Source organism: Aplysia californica, unplaced genomic scaffold (assembly GCF_000002075.1).
Source record: "Aplysia californica isolate F4 #8 unplaced genomic scaffold, AplCal3.0 scaffold00112, whole genome shotgun sequence".
In the NCBI taxonomy this organism is placed as follows: domain Eukaryota; kingdom Metazoa; phylum Mollusca; class Gastropoda; order Aplysiida; family Aplysiidae; genus Aplysia; species Aplysia californica.
Window position 1 is genome coordinate 956898 of NW_004797382.1, and position 13325 is coordinate 970222.

The 13325-nt window shown below is 40.8% G+C and overlaps 1 protein-coding gene and 1 long non-coding RNA gene across 2 annotated transcripts in view; both read right to left on the minus strand.

The window, feature by feature from the left end:
- The window catches only part of LOC101848959, a 23129-nt gene extending 10882 nt beyond the window's left edge, over positions 1 to 12247 (minus strand). The window contains exons 1-5 of the mRNA XM_005095749.3: positions 12157 to 12247; positions 3115 to 3181; positions 1870 to 1938; positions 1288 to 1307; positions 534 to 588 (exon numbers count right to left, since the gene is read on the minus strand). Coding sequence (XP_005095806.2) covers positions 534 to 588; positions 1288 to 1290 — 58 coding nt within the window. The 5' untranslated portion in view covers positions 1291 to 1307; positions 1870 to 1938; positions 3115 to 3181; positions 12157 to 12247. The remainder of the gene's footprint in view (positions 1 to 533; positions 589 to 1287; positions 1308 to 1869; positions 1939 to 3114; positions 3182 to 12156) is intronic.
- Positions 10245 to 11638, minus strand: LOC106011428. Its single transcript, XR_001184738.2, has 2 exons — positions 11396 to 11638; positions 10245 to 10617 (listed from the first exon to the last, which is right to left on the minus strand). It is a non-coding gene; the product is annotated as an uncharacterized LOC106011428 (long non-coding RNA).
- Positions 12248 to 13325: the final 1078 nt, after the last annotated feature.

Below are 13325 nucleotides of genomic sequence, written 5' to 3' on the forward strand. Positions count from 1 at the left end.
AAAAGCGAAAGTAGATCTTGATTTTCCCGATCGAGCCTCGGTGTCACATACGCTTCCGCCTGCCGCCATAGCTGCCTTTTCGAGTGAAAGTGAAACGTACTCTCCAGACGGGGAAAAGATGAACGAATATACTATCACGATCGCGACCGGCAATACTGACCACATCGGACTTGATTTACAAATATTCCAGTTCTGCGACACTGATACTATTTTGACAAAAGATGGGACCTGAGTTAATTAAGTTTACTCGCCCAAGCTGAATCTCGTAGTTTTCGCATTCCAGGATGCGTATTTTTTCATGAAAAGTCGTATTCGCGTATTTTCGGCCAAAAATCGTACTAAAATACGTAAAATCGTACTGTGATAAGGCTTTTGATTGAGCAAATAAAAATTTTGGGAGCCAAAATGAAAAAAAAAAAGAAAAAAAAAAAGGCGTTTTGTCAGCTTATGGCAGAGTACTGATTTCTGCAGCCTAGCAAGAATCACATGATGTGCAACATTTATTGGGGGGCTAAACAGGTAGATCTACTTACGAGCAATGGCCATGGAGACGTTTGGGTCGATGGTGCAAGATCGTGGAGCAGCTGTCTGTTCAAGGACAGAACAAAGAATCATGAACAAATTTCTCTCAGAAAAACAATCACAATTTATGAAGTAAACTAGCCAGTAACAATAACATGGAAAAAGGCAACAGCACTTTTTGTATTTTCCATATGGAAGAGGTTGATCATTTCAGAAACAGAGAAATAATAGACAATACATTGCATTTATACAGCCCTTATCACCACTCAACAGCAAGCTTTATGTGCTCTACAATCGATATACCCCTGGAACACTCAGAAAAATTGTGGGCATGCAAGGAAACGGACAACTCAAGCAGCCGATTAAGTGCTCAATCATAAACAAAGCCACAAATCTTTGTCAAAATTAAGTGATATACATCTTCGATTTTGAGCCAATGAAATAGGTCAAAAATTGTCCCAAGGTAAAATCCGAAATATAAATTTTCTCCGCCCTCGGAAATTGAACTTTGGTCTCCTACGTGCGATAGTGAAATGCCTTACGGCTACACGATAAGTACTTTCTTTACCTGGTTCAAAAAAATAAAAAACCAACGACAATCCGGAACAAGTTTTTTTTTCAGAAATCCAAGAAAAGATCCTACAGCCATCTATCCCAGTTTACCTTAGATCTAGATCTTATATAAAAGCAAATTACCCCCCACCCAAAAAAAAATTTTTTTTTACAAAAGACATACCATATAAAAGCAAATTACAAAAGACATACCATGCTTTGAAGAATTTCATCTGAAAAAGAGAAATAAGAAAAATGTGTAACTTGACATGTAAAGACTGGTTTGCTCACAGCAAACAATTTGTGCACCTACACTAAAATTAAAAGGTCACCAAAAAGAAGAGGACTAATGTTTTTGAGGGGTTTTTTGGCTTGCACCTTCATTAATTGATATGGTCAGAGGCACATAAATAGCTTAAAAATCAGGCCTGTCTATACAAGGAGGGTGTAGGGTGGGGGCAGATTAGTCCTGGGGAAGCTAGAATGGAAGACAGAAGTTTTAAAAAACCCCAACTAAATCCTAAAAAATAGATCTAACCATTAATATCTCTTTTTGTATCCTCTTTGTGTTGAAATATCATTGTATTTACTTTCATTCTCCTAGTCAATAATTGTCTAATACCAAAAAGAATCGTTATTATATATGGTACCTGAAAAAGGGACATGCAACAAAAAAAAAAAAAACCCACAAAAAAAAAAAAAAAAAAAAAAAAGAAGAAGTGTTTGCACTTTGCACTGTTTATAAAGTACTGTCACTCAATTCTCAACTGCTTGTTGCATCACTTCTTAACAAACCTTTTCTGCGTGTGCTCTTCAGCTTGGAGGCTCCAAATAGATGGCAGCCTTTGATGTTATGCAGTGCCGCTGAAATTCAAAAGGATAATAATTAGAACATTATAATTTATCAGTATAATTACACTAAATTTATCAAAGTTATTACTTCACCACAAAACTTTCAGTAAATTTCTCCCTCCAAAGAGTATCCTGGGTATACCAGTTGACATACATCAATTTGAACAGGGACGTTGGTTCTGGTATTTCCATTCTATTGCTCTTGTAATTAAATAAGTGAATTACACTGACCTTAAATGTGACTAGAAAGCTTTCTACAACAAAATCCTCCAGTTTGAGGACCATTTTGCTTCATTTTTATTTTGTTTTTGTTTTTGTAAAGTGTTTTACGGCGCTAGCAACTGCATAAGGTCATATGAGCGCGCGGGACACACCTAATATTTTCAGTTGGTAGGAAATTTTGAATTTTGCCCGGGTGGCGGCCGAAGCCTACTCTTATCGATTTTAGATCACCAAGGGATCTTTAACGAGCGCAGCTTGCACACGGGCCCTCCGAGATTTTTCGCCCTTGTCCGAGAAGGCGAGGTGTAGATCTTTCCTACCAGAAGATCAGGGGTGTGGCTGAAAGACAGAAGTAAGAAGAAGCGAAGGAGTAGCAGTAGAAAGGCTGCAGAAAGAATCAGGAGCCCAGAGGAAGAGGCAAAGGAGGTGAGGGGGAGGGGGCAGAAAGAGGAGACGAAAGCAGACGACAGAACATTGCTAGAGAGCAGGAAATGAGGTGAAAGGAGACAAATTTAGAGCAGAAAATGTTTCGGTCGCTACCCGGATTCGAACCCGGGACCTTTGAATGAGAGGCCAACACCTTAACCTCTAGGCCATGAGAGCCCCCATGCTTCATTTTAGTATGTTAAGTTCAATACCTTCAAACTCATCAAACTGTTTTGCTGGGTTACAAGTTAATTACAGTCGCGCACAGATAAACGTGAACAGGGAAAACTTGAAATGAAGAATAGTTCATGATACAATTTGTCGTTCCCCGAGTGATAATAATATTATAATCTCCTTAATTTTTCATTATTATTTGTTAACCTAAATTACAGACGTGTCTAACATATTTGTCAATCCAGGACAATTGTGAGTTATTTGTGTCCGACTGTATGTCTTAATGAAATGGTTTCAACTGTTCCGTCTGGGGAAAAAATATTACACTATTAAGTAATAGAGTTAAAGAGTGAGCATCTCATTTACCTTTGTTTCCAACCACTTCAAAGGAGTACAGGTCAATAACTGCATCATTCTTGCAAGGCTTGCTGTACTGTGAAATAAAAATAATCTTAAAATTAGAAGAAAAAACCCCAAAAAACTCAAGATTTTAATTTCATGAGATTCCAACTTCCAACAACAACACACTTATTGAATAGTTATAGTTATAGTACAGAAGAGCAATACTATAACGGCACCCACTGCAGCAGGACCATCCATACAGCGGGACCTTACCGGAATCATCTATTTTATTTTATGTAAATAACTCAATTGCCCATGCTTGGGTTTAACAGGGCAAGGAAAGTCCCAAACTTGGATACAGCGTGAGAGATCGAGCCAACTCTAACTGGGGCGGAAGGGGGTTGGGGGTGGAGGGCTGTAGGCGGGCTCCAAACAGGCAGTCAGCAGTGTGGCGTTGTGACTGGCCAGTCCAGTGATGAGTGAGGAGGGGCAGGCAGCAGTGTGGCGTTGTGACTGGCCAGTCCAGTGATGAGTGAGGAGGGGCAGGCAGCAGAAAGAGATGGTGCGGAGAGACGCATTATGTGAGTCACTACAAAAGTGACGTACATGCCATAGATAGGCCTAGCCCTAGGCTAAGCCAAAAAGTAAAAGAAGAGGAGAGCGTGCAGTGTCTGATTCCTGACTCATTGAATTGCGATTGTTGATGTTCAATACGCATGCATCCACTTCACCAGTTCTACAGTTTGTAGGCCTACCAGAACAAGAAACAAGTCCGAAAAAAAGATATAGAGATAGCTTCCAACAAAGACAATATAAGGAAGAAAGCTTCTCACTCGAAGTAACGGCCGAGATAATAACTTGTGCTCTGTTTTAAGCATCGAGAATATCATTTGTAGCCGCACAGAGTGTAAAAACGTGAAAAAAACAGGTTTTACAACTGAAAGAAATAAAAATTATAGCAGTACATAAACATAAACAACCACAAAAATTAATAAATAAGGGCGTGTGTCCACCTATCTGAAGTTTGGCCATTTTAACCCTAAGCGTGTGTAATTCAAGAAAAAAGTACACAATATTACATGTAAATTATGGAATCACACTCAAGGGGCGTGCCGGTGTCAGTATTCGGTTTTGGTGGAGACACGCTCTAACATTATATTTTTTTAAAAGGTAGGAGCAACATCAAATTAAATTACATTTTGCTATATTTTTAATATGAAAATGACTTTAAAAAAACCCACACATTAGAACAATAACAAAAAAATTAAAACACCAACAAATTAAAACACAACAACGAGGGAAAAATAAAACAGAAGAAGCGATAGTATGTAATGTAGACCAACTTATATTCTTCACATGAAAATGACAAATCAACGAGGTATCAACAAATGACAAAGAGACGAAGTGAAGCGGGAGTGAAAGTGAAAATAAACTTTCTTTCTACAAGTAAAGAGGTTTGGTTCCCTTTTTTCCATGTTTATTCCCCGGGCTTTTTAAGTTTTTTCCCCGGCGGTGTTTTTTTCTGCTTTTTTTGTTGAAAAATGCAAAAACTGCGGCCACGATTACGCATTCATTAGGTGGCCAAGACTTCCAACATAGGTCTAGATCGGCGCTCTTTGGAAATTGCCTTCCCGTTCCAATTGATAATTTGAGCCGCAATAGCTGCTTTGCGCCTTCAATCTGGTTTCTGGCTAGCAACACCCGCCTCTCTCTCTGTCTCTTTCTGAATACCGTCTATCGGTGTGGACGATCAAATTGACCAAAACAAAGTTAAAAAATGATGTTAAAAAACAAAACTAAATTAATTTGGTTGTCTACAAAGATCCTACGGCTATTTAACTTTCCGAATCGAGCCGAACTATGCGAGTCGCCATTTTGTTTTGCCCGAAAGTTCTCGCGCTACTCCTTTCTCTCTCTCTTTCCACTGCCCACAGACAAAATTGCACGCTTTTAGGCTAACACAAACAGTAGTAATAGATCTAGATATCTAGATCTAGAACGTTTGTTCACAGCACAAAATTCTATAATTCTGTTATCACAGTGTAGAATTTTGTGGTTCAGGGTGAATGCTTCACTGGTTGGCCTAGGCTATAACGGTGAACGTCCACCGGGTGAGAATAGCCAAAAGACTCGCCTGCGCTATTCTCACCCCGGGTGAGAATACAGGTGGCCTTTCGAATCGAGCCGAACTACGCAGGTCTCCATTATGTTTTGCCCGGAAGTTCTCGCAAGATCTGCTCCTCCCCTCTTCTCTCTCTCTGATTCTTTCTGAATACTAATACTGTCTATCGGTGTGGACGATCAAATTGACCAAAACAAAGTTAAAAAATGATGTTTAAACACAAAAGTAAATTAATTTGGTCGTCTACAAAGATGCTACGGCTATTTAACTTTTCGAATCGAGCCGAACTACGCGGGACGCCATTTTGTTTTGCCAGGAAGTTCTTGCGTTAGACCTACTCTCTCTCCACTGCCCACTGATAAAATTGTACGCTTTTAGGCTAACAACAGTAGTAATGGAACAGTGAAATAAGTAAACAAACTCAGTGTAGCCTAGTGAGTGTAGGAGAATAAGGGAGCACGGGGGGTATATAAACACACGGCGAAGGTTAAACTGGCCTTCCGAGCCACGACTAAAACCTAGTCTGAGCAGGGATCGATGCTACTGGTGGGTCGACACAGTGGATGGAGCTCCGGACCTGTGCGACCCACACTCATCGTTCCCCGCTCGAAACAGTGAGTATTGAAACCAACGTAAATAGACTAGCGAGTAGAATCTAGGATTAGATAGCAGTTATCCTCTCATTACAAGCTATTTCGGCATTTATTTGACCTGTGGCGTGGGGGCCAGGCGGGATATCGGGATCGTTAAGACCTTAGGCTAAACTAGACCTAGAATCTAGGCCTGGATTTAGATCTAGTTGTTATAGTCCAGATCTAGGGGTTTTGCAGTGATGGCTAGCAGGTCAAAAATGGCGATGGGCCCGAGTATCAAGTATGATGTGCTTAAACCGTTTACTGGGGAGGGGGACGTCGAGGCTTGGTTGCAGAAGGCGGAATTGGTGGCTAAACTGACTCACATTGAAGACGTGGCCAGTTTTATCCCATTGTACCTGGAGGGGGGAGCTCTAGCTGTGTATTTAGAGATGAGCGAAGAAGAGAAGGGGAGCGTAAAGCTCATCAAGAAGAACTTGAAGGAAGCGTTTTGCGACAACCAATTTGCTGGTTTCGCAAAACTGCGTGAGACGAGGTGGATCGGGGAAGCGGTGGACGTATACGCCAATGAATTGCGGAGGGTAGGCAGGACTTGTTGGTTCTCAGGAGAGGGGCTGGAGCAGCTGGTGAAATTGGCTTTTGTCAACCGGCTTTCCAGACAGCATAGCCTTGGAACTGCAACAAGTGGTAGGGGTGGAGTCGATGAGAGTTGCAGACATTATTGGTAGAGCTAGGGTCCTGGCAGCAAACAAGGGGGCAGTAGTGGGTGGGGGGCTTGCAGCCGCAGCGGTAGATCAGGCAAGGGGATACAAAAAATCTGGGGGGCGGGGGATGACGCAGTACAACACCAGTCAGGTAAAGTGTTTCATTTGTGAGGGGGGTCATTTTGCTAGAGAGTGCCCAGAGAATTTAAGCAAGAAAAAGTCACTTGTGTGCTACAGGTGTGGTGGGGAAGGGCATATTGCGGCGTACTGCGAGCATGCTGGTAAAGGTAGCCGTGGGGGAGGAAGCTCGAGTCCTGGGGGTGACGCAGTGTGCGTTACAGGAGTAAGAGGGGTCACAATGATCACAGTCACCGTGCAAGGTCACAGTCGACACGCATTGATAGACACGGGGTGTTCGAACACCATGATCAGGGCTGGGTTGGTTGACAGATGGACCTGAGATGCGGTGCAGGTATCAGCATTTGATGGAATAGCCGTTGAATGCAAGGGGAGGGTGCAGATTGAGATGGAGGTAGATGGCCAAAAAGTCAGTACGAGGGCAACTGTGGTTGATCACATAGTCGGGGGCATAGATGTGCTGATTGGCATGGATGTAATTGGACAGCTAGGAGGGGTGACGGTGGGGCAACACAAGATCCAGTTTGAAAACGGATGGCGTGTTAGGTTTTAGGGGTGCCAGCAGGGGAACAAACATGTTCAAGGGTAGAACTGTCAATCATGATAAGGATTTCGATGCAAAGTTTGTTGTTGAGTCGAGACAAATGAGAGAGAGGTCGCGAGAGTCTTCTGGTAGCAAGAAGTTTGGTGAGTTGAGGCAGCAGATGGGGGAAGTCGGTGTGTCTGGTGGGGGGGCGGCTGCCGGTGGGGACGCTGTCAAACCCTCAAGGAGACGACAGGAAGTGGATGAGGAGGGGGGAGGGGGCAAGTCGGGAACGGGGGGGAGTGGGGTGGCGGATTATCCGGAAGCCTGTCATGGATGACCCGAAACTGAATCCACCGATACTTTCCTCGAACGAGTTGGCGGTTCTTGGGAGGAAGAAGAGGGAGGAGGAGAGGCTGAGACAGAAGTACGTGGAGACGAAGCCAGGCGTAGCACAAGACAGTTCTGAGAACTCCAAGGGAGGAGAGAGCAAGAGGGCCTCTACTCTAAGTAGAGGAATTTCATTCAGTAGCTACAAGACCACATGTATGTGCCATCATTCGTATCTGTTCCTTGTGTCCATTATTAATATTTCCCTTATTTGTCAATCATATTCATCTGCTTTATTTCTGTTCCGTTTCTGTCCCAGTCATGCATCGTCTGACGTGTATGTCTTCATTGTGCTTGATTATTAAAGTCCTCGTCAAGTCACAAAGAGTGTTGACATTTATTTACTAAGGACGGGAGAGGCGGGGAGGAGGAGTCAGACTGGAAGACAAAGAGAACGGACAGAAAAAAGAAGAGCAGGAAGAGCAGAGATAAAGACAAGAAAAGGAGGAGGAGAGATAGCAGTGACGTTGACGATGGTGAGGAGAAGAAGAAGAAGAATGGCGAAAATGATACGAAAAAGTTAAAAATAGAAACGACCAAGTCTCGAGGGATGCCCGATGACGACAGAGGAGACGAGAAAGGAAGGAAAGGTTCGAATGACACCAGTGGAGAAGAGGTTGAAAAAGGTAGAAAAAGTCAGTGGTTGGACGAAGTCGATCTGGAGAAAGAGATATAGAGAGAGGGGTGCAGCAGAAGCTGAGGGAGGTTGCGGCGGCCTCTCAAGGTCAGCAGGAAGCTGTCGGGCATGAGCAAGGGGCGACGGTCGGACTAGAAATGACGACTGGCGGAGAATCAATCGAAACTTTGGCGGTTGCCGCCCAAGAAGTGCACAAGGCGAGCTGCTGGGAATCTACGTCGAGGGCTAGTGGCCAGGATTCCGTAGATGTACGCGATCTCAGGGGATATAAATCGGAGGAGAAAGGTAGCAATGACAATGAAAAATTAAATTTTCATCCAAATTGCTTAAAAATGGGCTTAAATGAAACTAGAGTAAATTCTAAGAACTACGGTTTTTAAATTTTAAAAATCCATTGATAAATAAAAAAGTTGTTGGGATTTTTGTTTGCAAAATGTTGGAGGACCTTCATATCTATAGGAAAAAATCGCCAAAATGTGGGACATGTTTTGATATGTATTTTGAGGAAAAACTGTTCATAAGTCAGTAATGAATTGGAGCATATGAATGAAACTTGGCATCTCCATGTGATTTTTAGTGCCGAATCTAGTTCTGCTATCACTTTTTCGTTGTCTTCATTACTTTGGATCTTAAAGACTGATATTTGCGTGAAATTTGTTGAATTGCGTGACATCGTTTCTACCGCGACGCGATCACCCCTTCTAAAACTCAGTAAAGCGCTATCGGGAAAACCCGCGATGTAGTCATCGGTGACCCATTTGGTTATAGGCAGCCAATCACATGTCGCCTAGCGATCACGCGCCTCTTGCATGCCGGCACCTCGCATTTGGAATGCGCGATTAAGTTTCTAGATCTAGTGTTTTATCAATGGGTGGGTGGTAATTTTAAGTTGGTACGGAAAATCTACTACACGCAGAGATCTGAAATTTTACAGCAATAAAGAAGACATGTGGGGCGCTTGTGTGGTCGGCGATCAACCCGCAGCTCCGCTTAGTTTTCGAACCGCAGAGGAAATTCTCACAAACACGGCAATATCTCCGGTTCTAGTAATCGTTCGGGATTGTACGCTTGCATGTCATTAGTTTAACCTTTCCTCTGGTTGGTTGCCGAGTTTCATTTATTTTCGTCCAGGAGTTTTCCCGTAATTATACTTAGAAGAGAGTCACTTCTGATTCCGAGCGGCCCAAAAAATACCCTCGCTAGGCACTTGGATAAAAATTTCAAAGCTTTCAAATTGCTTTAAAAACAATACCAATGCAAAGAGCCCAGTGACACGATTCCAACGCTACCTTAGTTATTGCTCTATGTTGAACCGTTTTTGAGATATTGCATTTTAAAGAGATCTTTTCGAGGGGATAACATCTATATAGAAAAAAAAGGCAATTTTTGTGATCGAAACAGCAAGGACAATAAGGGAAATGTAAGCTGCTTCAATATGCTGCTGCGTACATGCTAAAACCAAACATTTTCTGAAACCTTGTGATATTGAGGACAAAATAACAGTCAGACGATATTTTTAAAATATGTCGTGGTGGGTAATATTGGGTAATATTATGTAACACTGTGTTGTGTAACGTGACCGCATCGTCCTGCGGTCAATATATTTTGCCATAACTTTCTTATAAATTAAGCTACATCAATAATTGAGGTATCATTTTGAAGGTCTTTTTAAGGCCTTTCTTTTGGAACATCTACATATCAAATATCAGTAGAATTAACAAAAAACTGATTAAAAAATATAATATATTTTAACAAAACAGCTGGTCGCCTAAAATAAGATGAGCATAGAAGTTTTTAAAGTTAACATTTGTGTCTACAGCTGCTGCAAACTAGTGTTTTTTAGTCTACCTTAATTCATGATAATACTGTTTTTTAAATTCATTTTGCATGTTATTGTTAGAATGTTTCTTTCATGTTTTAATTTGTCATGTAAATGATCAATTACTCTGTCTTTATCTTTGATTTCTCTTTTACATCTTAAACTCATGAGATTGCCCTGTAAGTTAAACAATAGTCTCTTCTAATTTTATTACTTCAGTTTGTTCAACAAGTTTTTCATTATATTTTTATTGTGTTTATTTAAATGTTCAACTTCTTCAAAGACAATTAGTTGTGAAATATGACATGTTTTTTGAAGCACGCAATTGTGTCACGATACTTATTTATTCTTTCTTTATTTCTGGCAATTGTTTAGTTCACCCAGTCTGCCAACTTGATATTGTTAAATTAATGTCAATTTTTTTTTCTTGTCTGCAACAAATGCTTTCTTAAGTGCTCAATTTTTTTGCAACTTGTTCAAACAAGTTTTTCTGTGAATTCGACCAACTCCGCAAGCATTTCTGGATTTTAATTAAAGTCAGGATTTATTCTGGTGAGCTGTCAATAAATCCAATGGAACAGTGGCAGGTTGTGATCAGGGGCTGTGGAAAGAAAAAAAAAAGCAAAGCAATGAATTCATCAATGAAGTAAATAAATTCATTTGTGAGCAGTGGATGGAAATTTGACATTTTCACACTACAACTCTAGTAAAGGGAGAGTGTAGATGACTAGACAAGAGAAAAAACATCTTCTAATAAACATGTAGATCTATCTTAAAACAAACTGGACAAAGTACATGAAAATTTAAAGAGATATTTAAATAACAAGCACACACAAAAACAATTAAGAAGAAAAAATATTTAAAGACAATATAAGCACACAAAAGAAGTAAAAACTTTCGTGAAATGGATGGTCTAACAGTGACAGTAACACAGAAACAAAACAAGGCCAAGGCTGTTACATTTCCCTCCCCCCACCCAAGACTCCTTACTGATTGTTACATGGTGCAAATTCATAAAAATTATACAACAGTGATACATATTACATTCCAAAATTTAAAATGAATCATATCTTCTACTATAAAACATTCTTCAATGCCGTTTAAGAGGTAATAAACGCCAACAATACACGTTAGCGTGGGTTAAGTTCGCTTTCCGCAATGGCCGCCATGACCTCCCGGTTCACGCTCAGCAGCGCGATCGATAATAGGTCATGCCCATTCATGGAGAGTGACCTATTTAAATTAGGGCTCACACGCTTATGCCTCAACGTACAACATTGAAATTAACAAATAAAAGAGATAAAAGGTTGAAGAAAAGACTGTGAGGAGTACCTAAAAAAAAAAAGATATACTCTTTAAATATAAAGGCTTGAACTTACCTTATTTTTAACTCCTTGTAACTCCGAACACACACAACCGATCCCGAAGTGGAAAACGCTATAATACGCGCCTTTCTTTCCTCTTTAATTTGATAGGCGGAAGTAATCCATAAATTGAAAAGAACACTATAAACGAAACAAAACAAATAGGTACCCCCCTCACGGGGCCCGATTTCTGACACAAAACGCGGCGGCCGCAGGTGAACGAAAATCTCGGGCCGCGCAGGCCGATATCCAAGTGCCTACCCTCGCGCGGAGGCTGATTTCCGGCACAAGGCGCAGCGGGCGATTGGCATTGCTAAGAAAGGAGAGAGTGAAGAGTGCCGAGAGATTGACAGGCGCTTCCCTCAACGGGCAAGGAGGGCCCCGTTGTGGCAGGACGATTATGTCCTTGGATAACCGTAATGCGGAGGCGGGAATGGGGGGGGGAAGGATAAAGAGAGATGGGTTTGTTGGGACGGGACGTCAGGACTCTCGTGAATATCCTCCCCTTGTTTTGTGTTTAGTATTATCATGGTGGTTTAAACTGGGGTGATTTGTGTATTCTCTTTATGTGGGGTGTTGGTTTTTATCGTATTGATCAATGAGATCAAGGGGGCGTGTGGTTTATAATTCGCTGTGATCACCAGACAAGCCAGAATCGGGTGAGAATAGAGGTGGCAAATTTGAAACAGGAGACCAGTGGCAACAAGCAGCATCACTTTCATTTAACAGTCAAGACATGCAATATATGAAGTGGTAAGCCAATGATGTATGCCAACCTTCGCAAAAATTGCCTCAAAATTAGATTTAAGCCTCTTTGAACTTGAATCGATTCCTCTGACGAAAGCTTGAAATTGTTTGTTGTGTGAATCGCCCGCCATATTTTTTGAAGACGGTAATTCCAGATTTTTTACTATATATATTTAACCGCTAAAACAATATTCCCAGATGCAATTGCCTCTTGTCGATATTTTTTTTTCAAACAAAGAGTGTACGATAAATTATTGCAAATTGTAGTGAATCAACCCCGGAACAACATTCTTTAGGTACTCTGCAAATAGTAAATAAACCTTAAATTATTGTGCTGTGTATTTTCGGGCATTATAAGTGTAGGCCTAGCCCCTATTAAATCCTCACTTGTTTCTGGTTGGGAATTGTAGACAATTGTTGATTAATGTAATTTTAGTTTCATCTGATTTCCAAAAATTTTTCTGTCTTTTTTTCTTTTTGAAACTTGCAATGTTCATTTGCCTGAGCAATTAAAACACTTAGGCTTGGGATCATGGTTTCATCCCGCAAAATGTAGAAAGAAAGGGACAAATCTGGGGAAACAAGGAACTGTTTTTGCACTTTCCGTTTCAGTTCTTTTCCAAAACTTGAAATGTATAAAAACCGAAATAGGAAACTCAAAACTACAAATTAAATAAATAAATAAATGAATTAATAAAGGAATACATGAATAAAGGAATAAAGGAATAAATAAACAAATAAATAAAATGATAGATAAATAAATAAATATCAAATAGCTCTTGACAGGATGAGACTAGAATCTAGTACGGAACGCGGACCAGATTACACTAAAAGTGCATAATGTTATGTTATAAACTTCAACTTCTGAGAAACTGATCGAACCAATATCAAATAAATAGAGGTCTGGATATTTTGGGCGATAGGGGGCCTACCTGTAGTGGACAATGTTTGTTGGTTTTGTTTTAATTTAATTTAATATATTTGTTCATTATTGTATTCTTATTTTGATGATAAAAGGCAAATGAAAGTGCAAAACATAAGCTTATTAATTGTCCACCTTTCATGGCAGGGCAAAACATGGAGTCTTTGAAGATCTAGGACAGGGTGAGAAAAGAGATTGTCAGAGAACATGTTGGTTCAACGAGAAAGAGAGAGAGAGAGAGAGAGAGAGAGAGAGAGAGAGAGAGAGAGAGAGAGA